Below are 13,062 nucleotides of genomic sequence, written 5' to 3'. Positions count from 1 at the left end.
AAGTTTATTTATTAGTATCACGAATAGGCTTACATTAAGACTGCAATGAAGCTACTGTGAAAATCCCCTAGTCGTCACACTCTGGCGCCTGTTCGGGTACACTGAGGGTGAATTTTAGTATGGCCAATGCACCTAACTAGCACATCTTTTGGACTGTGAGAGGAAACCGGAGCACCTGGAGGAAACCTACGCAGACACAGCGTTCATCCTCCACACAGACAGTGATCAAAGGCAGGAATCGAACCCCCGGATCCATGATGCTATGAAGCAGCAGTGCTAAACACTGCTATCAAGGAAGGTTAGGGAGCAATCTCAGAATAAAGAGATAGCCATTTCGAATTGAGGCGAATTCCTTCACTCTAAGGGGTTGTGAATCTTTGGAATTCTTTACCCCAGAGGGTTGTGGGTGTCAACTGAGTACCTTTCAGACAGAGGTTGTTAGATTTGAGAATTTCAAACGGGAAATGGAGAGATATGGGGATAGGGTGGGGAGGTAGAATCATAGAATCCCTACACAGTGCAGAAGGAGGCCATTCGGCCCGTCGTGTTTGCACTGCCCCAATCCCACCCAAGCCCTATTTCCGCAACCCCACATATTCACTCTGCCAATCCCCCTGACACTGAGGGGCAATTTGCCCTGGTCAATCCACCTAAGCTGCACATCTTTGGACTGCGGGGAGGAACCTGGAGCACCCGGAGGAAACCCATGCAGACACGGGGAGAATGTGCAGGCTCCGCACAGACAGTGACCCGAGGCTGGAATCGAACCCGGGTCCCTGGCGCTCTGAGGCAGCAGTGCTAACCACTGTGCTGAGACAGAAGATCGGTCTCCAAGGCCCACTCCAGCTACTGTTCCTCATGCGACTGGAAGCCAGGGTATAGACGGAAGCTCATTCCCTTGAAAGAAAACGCCTGATTCAGAGCACAGCCATTGGAAAACGTTTTTTTTAAACCAGTCTGCTGGCCACAGCAGCAGTGTTGAAGCAGCATGGATGAAGGAGAGAAGGTAGGGGGGGGGGGGGGGGGGCCCTACTGCAGTAAGCCAGCGAGCCATGGAGTGAATGGAGGAACACATTGTAACAACACATTCTCACCATAGTAACGGCCCCTGGGTAACCGAGCAACAACAAACAAACTGTGAGACAAAGGTGTGCTGGAAGAGAGAGAGGGTTCCTGTTCAGTGAACATATTTATTGATACAGATATATGTGTGTGTTTGTGTTTCTATCTATCTATCCTTAAGGACGGGAAATTACAAATCTTAGAGGGAAATTGACACATTGAGAGCATGTCTGCTACAGAGGTGCTGGTAACCCATCCGCAGGTCGCCAGGTGCATTCCCGAGGAGGAGTTGCCTTGCAAGCCTTACTGCATTATCCGCAATGAGGGGCTTCACTCCTCTGCCGGCTTGCCCACCGCGGGCTTCAGGACGGCCAAGTACATCCCCGAGGAGTGGGCTCACAACAACTACGCCAAGTATTACCAAGCCTTCGCCGACCGGGACACGGCGGAGAACGTGCAGAACCAGTCCAAGACGCTGATAGCCGAGAGGAAGAGGCTGAGCCAGGAGACCCAGGCCACCTCCACCAAGAAGCTGGGCGAGAGGCTGCAGGACATCTTCTTCTGGAAGTCGGAGCTGAAGAGGGAGATCGAGGACCTGCTAGCCGAGACCGAGCTACTGCTCCAGCAGAAGCGGCGCCTGCAGATCGCCCTGGACGCCGCCGAGATAGCCATGTTCATCTCCACTGACAACCTGCAGAACAGGGAGAGGAGGCAGGGACCCGACCTGGTCAAAGACAGGGTGGAGGATGAGCTGCTCAGGGTAAGTGCTCCTCTTTCTCCCACTTGCTGCTAAAAGTTCCTTATTTTATTTATTGGTGTCACAAGTAGTCACTGTTAACACTGTTACAAGTTAACACTGAAATGATGTGGAGATGCCAGCGTTGGACTGGGGTGGGCACAGTAAGTCCTCTCACAACACCAGGTTAAAGTCCAACAGGTTTATTTGGAACCACCAGCTTTCCGGACGCTGCTCCTTCATCAGGTGACTTGACCCTCACCTAGTGAAGGAGCGGTGCTCCGAAAGCTCGTGCAACCAAATAAACCTGTTGGACTTTAACCTGGTGTTGTGAGAGTTCTTACTATTAACACTGCAATGAAGTTACTGTGAAAATCCCCTAGTCGCCACACTCCGGCACCTGTTCGGGTACACCGAGGAAAAATTTTGCACGGCCAATGCATCTAACCAGCATCTAACCGGACTGTGAGGGGAAACCGGAAGAAACCCACGCAGACACGGGGAGAATGTGCAGACTCTGCACAGTGACCCAAGCCGGGAATCGAACCCAGGTCCCTGGTGCTGTGAGGTAGCAGTGCTAACCACTGTGCCACCGTGCTGCCCACATTTATGTTGCATTCTTGCAAAAGTGGCTTCCACTTGACCAACACACAACCATCTTCACACGGTTAGCATAAAAAGTTTTTAAAAGTTTATTTGTTCGTCACAAGTAAGGTTTATATTAATACTGCAACGAGGTTACTGTGAAATTCCCCTAGTCACCACACTCTGGTGCTTGTTTGGGTCAATGCACCTAACCAACACGTTCTTTTGACTGTGGGAGGAAACCTGAGTGCCCGGAGGAAACCCACTCAGACATGAGAGAATGTGCAGACTCCGCACAGCTAGTGACCCAAGCTGGGAATCGAACCCAGGTTCCTGATGCTGTGAGGCAGCAGTGCTAACCACTGTGCTACCGTGCCGGCCACAACTGTATGGTTCAAAGCCAAGTGTGGGAAGGGGGAGGAGGGTATGATGCACCTCAATGAGCACCCGGAAACAAGGCTTTAGAACTGAAGGCTTTAATACATTAACAATGAAACTACTAACACAAATTCACCCGTTCAGACTGAAGGGGTCCTGCCGGAGCAGGGGGTCTTATACCCTGCCACCGGAGGCGGGACCCCACTGGAGTGTGCCATGATAACACCCAGGACAGGTAAACACCCTATCCCAACAACATAGTACAACCCCCATAACAACAACACCCTAGCCCAACAGTAATACAATAACAACCCCAGTGGTGAACCAACGATGGTTCACCACATTCACCCCTCCTTTAGGAACCAAAGGTGGCGGGGTGGATGAAAACAGACAATGACAAAAAAAATAACAGGATTCACAAGTCCAGACGGTCTGGAGGACCACACCGACGCTGCGATCTTCTCAACACCGGTTGCGAAACCGGAGCAGGTGCTTGCGGTGGCTCTCTCAAAACAACATCTGGCTGTCCCCTCAAAGACTCCCGGGCCGGCCGGCCCTGATGAGGCGATGGTGTAGGGGATCCTGGAACGTTTGGTGGTGGTGGTGGTGGTGATGATGGTGGCGCCGATCTCCGAGTCTCAGGCAAGCTGTACATGGGAGTAAAAGTGTTATGCACTGGTCCCGGTGCTGACCGCGCCACGTCTGGGGAAGTAATGAGGAGTAGTGGATCTGTGACTGGGGGAATAGGAGCGACAGGAGTTGCTACGTCCCCTGCGGGCGCCAGGTCTCTAATGGAGACAGTGTCCTCTCGCCCGTCAGGATATGCCACATAGGCATACTGAGGGTTGGCGTGGAGGAGTTGGACCGGTTCGACCAAGGGGTCGGACTTGCGAGCCCTCACATGGCGCCGCAGAAGGACGGGTCCTGGGTACGTCAACCAGGCTGGCAATGAGGTCCCCGAGGACGACTTCCGAGGGAATGAGAACATCCTCTCGTGGGGAGTAGCATTGGTTGCCGTACACAGGAGGGAGCGGATAGAATGGAGCGCAGTTGGAAGGACCTCCTGCCACTGGGAGACTGGAAGGCCCTTGGATTTCAGTGCCAGTAGGACAGCCTTCCAGACTGTAGCATTCTCCCTTTCCACCTGTCCGTTACCCCTAGGGTTGTAGCTCGTGGTTCTACTAGAGGTAATCCCGAATGAGAGCAGGAATTGCCTCAAGTCGTTGCTCATGAACGACGAGCCCCTGTCGCTATGAATATAGCAGGGGTACCCGAACAGGGTAAAAAGCTCACTGAATGCCTTGATGACGGTGGCAGTCGACGTGTCCGCACAGGGGAAAACAAACGGAAACCGGGAAAATTCGTCTATTATGTTAAGAAAATAGACATTCCGATCCGTTGAGGGAAGGGGGCCCTTAAAATCTACACTCAGCCTCTCAAAAGGGCGAGTGGCCTTGACCAAATGTGCCCGGTCTGGTCGATAAAAGTGTGGTTTGCATTCTGCGCAAATCCGACAACTTCTAGTAACTGACCTGACCTCCTCCACCGAGTAGGGTAGGTTGCGGGCTTTTATGAAGTGGTAGAGTCTGGTGACTCCAGGATGACACAGATCATTGTGGAGAGCCTTCAAGCGGTCCTCCTGCATGATGGCGCATGTTCCGCGCGAGAGGGCATCCGAGGGCTCATTGAGCTTCCCTGGACGATACATAATATCGTAATTATAGGTGGAGAGCTCAATTCTCCACCGCAAGATCTTATCGTTCTTGATCTTGCCCCTCTGCGTGTTACTGAACATAAACGCCACGGATCGTTGATCCGTGATCAGGGTGAACCGCTTACCTGCCAGGTAATGGCGCCAGTGTCTGACTGCCTCCACAATGGCCTGAGCCTCCTTTTCCACCGCTGAGTGCCGAATCTCTGGGCCTTGAAGGGTGCGGGAAAAAAACGCGACGGGCCTGCCTGCCTGGTTTAGTGTGGCGGCTAGGGCGAAGTCCGATGCATCACTCTCCACCTGGAAAGGGATGGATTCATCCACCGCGTGCATCGTGGCTTTCGAGATGTCGCTTTTCAAAACCTTGAAGGCCAATTGGGCCTCCGGCGTAAGTGGGAAGGTCGTGGACTTAATGAGCGGACGAGCTTTGTCCGCGTAGTTGGGGACCCACTGTGCATAATACGAAAAGAACCCGAGGCATCTCCTCAGTGCTTTCGTGCTAGCGGGCAAGGGAAGTTCAGTGAGTGGGCGCATACGGTCTGGATCAGGGCCAATGACCCCGTTTTCCACCACGTATCCGAGGATGGCTAACCTATGCGTACGGAATACGCACTTCTCCCTGTTATAGGTCAGATTCAGGCGAGATGCAGTGCGTAGAAAGTGTTGGAGATTCGTGTCGTGGTCCTGCTGGTCATGGCCGCAGATGGTGACGTTATCCAGGTACGGGAAGGTAGCCCGCAACCCGTTCTGGTCCACCATTCGGTCCATAGCACGCTGGAAGACCGAGACCCCATTGGTGACACCAAATGGAACCCTGAGGAATTGGTATAGACGACCATCCGCCTCAAAAGCCGTATATTGTCGGTCCTCTGGGCGGATGGGGAGTTGATGGTAGGCGGACTTAAGGTCTATGGTAGAAAACACTCGGTACTGCGCAATCTGATTGACCATATCAGAAATGCGCGGGAGAGGATACGCATCCAGCTGCGTGTATCTATTAATGGTCTGACTATAGTCGATGACCATCCGAGGTTTGTTCCCGCTTTTGACTACCACGACCTGCGCTCTCCACGGACTAGCACTGGCCTGTATGATCCCTTCCTTGAGGAGCCGCTGAACCTCAGATCTAATAAAGATCCGGTCCTCAGCGCTGTAACGCCTACTTTTAGTAGCGATGGGCTTGCAGCCAGGTACCAGATTTTTAAAAAGGGATGGTGTCGTGATCTTCAGGGTGGATAGATTGCACGCGGGGCGCTTTGGGCAATTTGGAGGCTGCGGCTGGTTCCCTACTGCCAGTGAAGGGAGTGGCCCACCGTACTGTAGGATCACACTCCTCATGTGGGCCATAAAGTTTAGTCCGAGGAGAATTGGCGCGCAAAGGTGAGGTAGCACAAGGAGCCTGTATTGCTCGTAAACTGTGCCCTGTACCTCAAGAGTTACCATACATTGTCCTTGGATCGGTACAGACCGGGACTGTGATGCCATGGAAATTGTCTGTTTGGCAGGGAGAACCCGGAGTCCACACCTTTTAGCAGTTTCAGGGTGTATGAAACTTTCGGTGCTCCCACTGTCAAACAGACAATTTACAGTTCTGCCACTAACCTTTACCTCCATCATGGAATGTTCCAGTCTGTAATGCCTGGTCTGATCCAGAGAGATCGACGCCACCGTTGGCCCCTGGGTGTCACTGCATGCTGCCGATGTGGATGCTGAGGACCCCTGCTGGTCGCTGCTGCATGCTGCCGATGTGGATGCTGAGGACCCCTGCTGGTCGCTCCTCGTCGTCGTGGACCATGATGGCCGCCCCCATGAATCGCATGTGGCCGAGGGCTCCAAGCGCAGCGACTCCTGGTGGTCTTCCTCCTCCTCTGTCTGCCACGATGGCGCCGTCCTGAGATCGCACGTGGTCGGACCTCGTGGGTACTGCAGCGCCGAAAGAGATGGTCTCCGTTCTGGAGGGTTACAAGCTGCACTGCCGTTTTTAGGTTTGGACCTGCAGACTTTGCCGTAGTGGCCTTTTTTACCGCACTGGCTGCAGATTGCCGTTCTTGCCGGACACTGTTGCCGTGGATGCTTGGCCCCACCGCAAAAATAGCATCGCTGGCCACCTGGAGCTGCCGCCGTCGTCGAATCGATCTGGGAGCGCGGGTTCGCGGGGCGAGGAGGGAGCAGAGCTTGCTCCAACCACGTTGACTGCACGTGGTCCTCGGGGTACAGCGCCAAGCTCTTCGACGCCGCCTCCAACCTCACGGCCATCCCCATTGCCTGGGTCAAGTTGAGTTTCCCCTTTTCTAATAATTTAAGTCTGATGTACGAGGACCCTACCCCTGCTACGAACGCGTCTCGGGCGAGGTCTTGCATGTACTGCTCGGCGGAGACATCCTTACAGTCACAACCCCTGGCAAGCTGCAGGAGTTCATTGGCGTAGTCTTCTATGGTCTCGCCCGACTGCCGACGTCGTGTAGCGAGGAGATAACGAGCGTGAATCTCGTTGGGTGGCGTAATGTACCTATTCTTTAGGAGCTCGACGGCACCCTGGTAAGTGGAAGCTGCACGAATGGCTAGGTAAATCGTGTCGCTTACCCTTGCGTGGAGGACCTGGAGTCTATCACTGTCTGTAGTGATAGCTACCGAGGCTGCCAGGTAGTCCTCGAAGCACTTCCACCAATGTTCGAACGTGTTAGCTGCACCGACCGCACGTGGGTCCAGTGTCAGACGATCCGGTTTTAGGATCTGTTCCATATTCTCAGTTAATGTATTAAATTGATGCACCTCAATGAGCACCCGGAAACAAGGCTTTAGAACTGAAGGCTTTAATACATTAACAATGAAACTACTAACACAAATTCACCCGTTCAGACTGAAGGGGTCCTGCCGGAGCAGGGGGTCTTATACCCTGCCACCGGAGGCGGGACCCCACTGGAGTGTGCCATGATAACACCCAGGACAGGTAAACACCCTATCCCAACAACATAGTACAACCCCCATAACAACAACACCCTAGCCCAACAGTAATACAATAACAACCCCAGTGGTGAACCAACGATGGTTCACCACAGGGTACAGGTGCAGGTTTGTGGGAGTGCTGAAATTCAGGGGGTCCCATCTGCAGGAATTACTACTGGGAAAAAATCATGAATTTATCTCAAAGCAGGGGGCCATTTGGAGTACAAATGGGTGGGATTAATGCTACAGTTGTGCAAAGCTCTGGTAAGGTGGCTTCTGAAGCAGTGGTGGGCAACCTGTGACTCAGGGACAACCTGCGACCCATCAGGGTCCTGAGTGTGGCCCCATGAGACATTTTGTTGGCCATTGCCCACACGCAGGATTGCACATTCTGCTGTTTTCTATCCATGTAACTTTTTCCTACTCGTGTGACTGGAGTGATTTGCACGTAAAGCAAGGGCAAGTGAAGTGAGGTACGTGCTGATTGCTCACAGCATTGACTGCGAGCGCTGTGCGCTCCCTCTGCATCTAAATCAAGCGTAAATGTTTATCATAGAATCATAGAATCCCTACAGTGCAGAAGGAGGCCATTTGGCCCATCGAGTCTGCGCCAACAACAATTCCGCCCAGGCCCTATCCCCATAACTCCACAAACCTGCACCTGTACCCTCCTCCCCCTTCCCACAGTTGGCTTTGAACCATACAGTTGTGGGTGGCACGGTAGCACAGTGTTTAGCACTGCTGCTTCACAGCTCCAGGGACCTGGGTTCGATTCCCGGCTTGGGTCACTGTCTGTGTGGAGTTTGCACATTCTCCTCGTGTCTGCGTGGGTTTCCTCCGGGTGCTCCGGTTTCCCCCCACAGTCCAAAGATGTGTGGGTTAGGTTGATTGGCCATGCTAAAAATTGCCCCTTAGAGTCCTGAGATGCGTAGGTTAGAGGGATTAGTGGGTAAATATGTAGGGATATGGGGGTAGGGCCTGGGTGGGATAGCGGCCGGTGCAGACTCAATGGGCCGAATGGCCTCCTTCTGCACTGTAGGGTTTCTATGATTTCTATGATATCTATAACTCCACATATTTACCCTGCTAATCCCACTAATTTACACATCCTGGGACACTAAAGGTCAATTTAGCATGGCCAATGCACCTAACCTGCACATCTTTGGACTGTGGGAGGAAACCGGAGCACCCAGAGGAAACCCACGCAGACAGGGGGAGAACGTGCAGACTCCACACAGACAGTGACCCAAGCTGGGAATCGAACCTGGGTCCCTGGAGCTGTGAGGCAGCAGTGCTAACCACTGTGCCATCATGCCGCCCCACTTCTTTTGTTTTAACCACTTGAAGTTTATGATAGTTCTATTAATGTTACACTTAGTAAATATTCGCCGTGTATTAAATATATTTAATCTTATTCATGGGATCATGGTTAGTGAGCAAGCCTGATTACTTTCTTGCGGCCCACTGAGATGAAGGAGGGCTACTAATACGACCCTAGGTCACTGATCTGAAGTATTGCTCTGGGTACCGCATCTCAGGAAGGATATATTGACCATGGATGGGGTGCAGTGCGACTGGATTCCAGGGCTTAAATAGTTAAATTATGAGATCCAGACTAGTGCTTGCATTGACTTGTCTTGTATACCCTTGAATATGACAGGTGATGCGCGATAAATCACACGGGAGGCTGGATGTACCCGGGAAATAAAGGCTTTTATTACCAACAATAACGGAGCTACTATATACAATATACAATCCCAGACTAAAGGGTCACCAGGCAGAGCAGTGACCTTTATACCTCTCCCGGAAGGCGGAGCCAACTGGAGTGTACCATAGGACTATATTACCAGGTAGAACAGCCCAACCCTAACCCCAACAGTAACATATCTACATACTCATAGTGCTGGCCAAACCATGGCTCAGCACTCCTGGTGGTAACTAACAATGGTTCACCACAACAGGTTAAGGGGTGATTCAGCTGAGATGTTTTAAAATGATTAAAGGATTAGATGGAGGGGTTAGTGGGGGTCGGGGGTGCTGTGGATGTCAGGACAAAGCGATGACCTTAAAATTGGCCTTTGAGAATTGAGGTCAGTGCAAAATGTCAAAACTGCAATTGATAAATGTTTACATTAAGGGATATGACACCAAGGTGGTCAAATGGAGGTAAATTGCAAACCAGCCATGACCTCTTGAAGCAGACTTGAGGGGCTGAATGCCTTATTCTTGTTCCCATGTTCCATCCTGGATACGGATGCTATGAGATGCACCTGGTGTCTGCCAGAGCAGTGTCAAACTGGATTCAAAACTGCCCAGGGGCTAGCTTGCTAAACATCGTCAGATTTTCTTTTAAATGTTTTGAGAAAGTGGAAACTGCCTCCCATTTCATAATCTAGGTTGAGAAGCTCTCTAATACACATGTGAGTGTGCAGAGCTCTCTCCCTCTCTCTCGGGATGGACAGACAGTAATCAACCCAGAACAAAGTTAAGGTGATGCCAGCGATGGTTTGTATTTGACAGCAACTGGTTTCAGACCAGGGACACATCCTAACAGCAGCAACAGGAAGATCATTTATATACAATCCTTACAGTGCAGAAGGAGGCCATTCAGCCCATCGAGCCTGCACTGACAACAATCCCACCCAGGCCCTATCCCCGTAACCACGCAATTACCCTGCTGGTCCCCCTGATACTAAGGGGCAATTTAGCACAGCCAATCAAACTAACACACGCATCTTTGGAGTGTGGAAGGAAACCGGAGCACCCAGTGGAAACCCACGCAGACATGGGGAGAATGTGCAAACTCCACACAGTCATCCGAGGCCGGAATTGAACCCAAGTCCCTGGCGCTATCAGAGGGCAGTGCTAACCACTATGCCACCGTGCCACCCTCAGTGTAGGAAAATATCCCAAGGTGCTTCCCAGTCGCTTCATCAGACAAAATCTAACACCGTGCCACATGAAGAGATTAGGACAGGTGTCCAAAAGCTCGGTCAAAGAGGTTGGTTTTAGGGACCATCTTAAAGGAAAGTAGAGAGGGTTAGGGGAGAAATTCCAGAGCTTAGGGGCCAGGCAGCCGAAGACATGGCTGCCAATGATGGAATGATGGAAGATTTTGACCCAACTGCACTATTGGTGGGGGAAAAGGCCATGATGTGGAGATGCCGGCGTTGGACTGGGGTGGGCAGAGTAAGAAGTCTCACAACACCAGGTTAAAGTCCAATAGGTTTATTTGGTAGCACAAGCCACAAGCTTTTGGAGCACTGCCCCTTCATCAGGTGAGTGAGAGTCGTGTTCACAAACAGGGCATACAGAGACACAAACTCGATTTACAAGATAATGGTTGGAATGCGAGTCTTTACAGGTAATCAAGTCTTAAAGGTACAGACAATGTGAATGGAGAGAGGGTTAAGCACAGGTTAAAGAGATGTGTATTGTCTCCAGCCAGGATGGTTAGTGAGATTTTGCAAGCCCAGGCAAGTCATGGGGGTTACAGATAGTGTGACATGAACCCAAGATCCCGGTTGAGGCCGTCCTCATGTGTGCGGAACTTGGCTATCAGTTTCTGCTCAGCGATTCTGCGTTGTCGTGTGTCGTGAAGGCCGCCTTGGAGAACGCTTAGCCGAAGATCAGAGGCTGAATGCCCGTGACCGCTGAAGTGCTCCCCCACAGGAAGAGAACACTCTTACCTGGTGATTGTCGAATGGTGTTCATTCATCCATTGTCGTAGTGTCCGCATGCTCTCCCCAAAGTTCCGTACACATGAGGACGGCCTCAACCGGGATCTTGGGTTCATGTCACACTATCTGTAACCCCCACGACTTGCCTGGGCTTGCAAAATCTCACTAACTGTCCTGTCTGGAGACAATACACATCTCTTTAACTTGTGCTTAACGCTCTCTCCACTCACATTGCCTGTACCTTTAAGACTTGATTACCTGTAAAGACTCGTATTCCAACCATTATCTTGTAAATTGAGTTTGTGTCTCTGTATGCCCTGTTTGTGAACAGAACTCCTCACTCACCTGATGAAGGAGCAGCGCTCCGAAAGCTAGTGGCTTGTGCTACCAAATAAACCTGTTGGACTTTAACCTGGTGTTGTGAGACTTCTTACTGTGGGAAAAGGCATCAGAGAAGAAGGCCATGAAGAAAGCTGGCTCTCTGAGTGCCCTATTAGAGTTTAGATCCATTTATTTTCTCCGGGATCCGTGCACGCTCTTGTTTCACTGTTCCCTCAGCCTGACACAGATTCCAATCAGACGTGCTAGCGGTGCCCTGGATCAGTTTAATTTCTGTGTCCAATGTCCCCTCCGCCACTCCCGACCTCATAAATCTACCAGCAACAAAATCATATTGAGTCAAGAATATTTGACACGCAGGTTAATTTTAATTTAATTTCACGTGGTATTGCTGTACAATTGCTATGGCCAGCCTTTCAGAGTGCTTACTGCTATAATGTTATCTAAACTTGTCATGGTGTATGTGATAGATATCAGGTCAAACATGTTACCTATCAGTAACCTCCTTGCCCTGAGCAATAGCAATCTAGCACTGTCACTTTGTAAAAAAATTAAGTGGAAAGGAACAAATATTTCAATACGATTGACATCCAACTCAAGGTTAATCTATGCGTGACAGAGGACATCCATCAGTTGTCATCCTTAAACCATAATGCTGTTGAGATATGTATTTTTTTATTGATATGAATAAACAAGCAGGAACATTGGGCCCGATTCTCCCATCGCGACCCGCACCTTTGCTGGCGGGTCCGGTCAGGAGAATCGCGTGTCGGCCATTTTGCGGGATTCGCGCATGCGTCGGGAACGCATGCGCGTCTCCCAGAGCCAGAGAACAGCTGCAGTTGAGACCGCATTGGAAACCGGCGGGAAGAGAGGTCAGTCATTTGAATCTTTTTAAAATGTATTTTAAATATATTTTGCATGTGATTATCAGGCCCGACATGGAACTTGCCGGGCCCGATAGCATCTCCCGCCCCACCAAGAGTACTTCATTCCAGCGGGGTTTAGAGTAGCTCCCCACGTTCGGTGAACTAGCGGGAGACCCCACCGGAATGAAGGAGGGGCAATCGGGGCCCTCCAGGGGGTCGGGTGGTGGGCAGGGGGGGGGATGGTGCCTCCTGGGCATTGGCCCCCAGCACTGCCCAAGGGGCAAAGTGCCTATGCCCAGGGGCACCTTGGCATCGCACACCAGGCATCAGACAGTGCCGCGGGTGTGGGGCCTATTGTGGGCATGGCCTCGGGGGCGATTGGTGGGGGTGGGGGGTCCCGCTGCCACTCTGCATGGGGATCAGTCTGGGATGGAGGGAGGGCAGCGACTGGGGCGGGCTGGGGGGAGGTGGTCTGCTGGGGGGGGGGGGGGGGGGCCGGGGCTGCCTCCAAGGGGGGGGGGTCTGAACCTGGGGAGGGGTGCTCAGCAGGTGGGGGGGGGGGGGGGGGGCGGTCTGCCAGGGTGAGGGGGGCGGGGGATCTCCACTGCTGGGAGGGGGGGCTTGGACATTGGGGCGCTCCGGGGCAAGGGGGCAGGGGGGGGTCAGGGCTGGCTTGGGAATTGTTGTGGGGCCGCGATTGGGCCGTGAGGGGGGCTGGAAGGGCAGCACCGCGGGGGTCCCGGGCTGGCCAGCGAT

At 52.1% G+C, this 13,062-nt stretch overlaps 2 protein-coding genes across 2 annotated transcripts in view; both read left to right on the top strand.

The window, feature by feature from the left end:
- nthl1 (nth-like DNA glycosylase 1) overlaps positions 1-13,062 on the top strand; it is a 324,946-nt gene that overhangs the window by 200,919 nt on the left and 110,965 nt on the right. The window lies entirely within an intron of this gene.
- tekt4 (tektin 4) overlaps positions 1,289-13,062 on the top strand; it is a 31,024-nt gene continuing 19,250 nt past the window's right edge. Inside the window, exon 1 of the mRNA XM_078240671.1 lies at positions 1,289-1,822. Within this exon, the coding sequence (XP_078096797.1) occupies positions 1,289-1,822 (534 nt within the window). The remainder of the gene's footprint in view (positions 1,823-13,062) is intronic.

This window comes from Mustelus asterias, chromosome 23 (assembly GCF_964213995.1).
Source record: "Mustelus asterias chromosome 23, sMusAst1.hap1.1, whole genome shotgun sequence".
NCBI classification, from domain to species: domain Eukaryota; kingdom Metazoa; phylum Chordata; class Chondrichthyes; order Carcharhiniformes; family Triakidae; genus Mustelus; species Mustelus asterias.
Note: the sequence above shows the minus strand (reverse complement) of the source record. Positions and strands in the feature narration are given on the sequence as shown.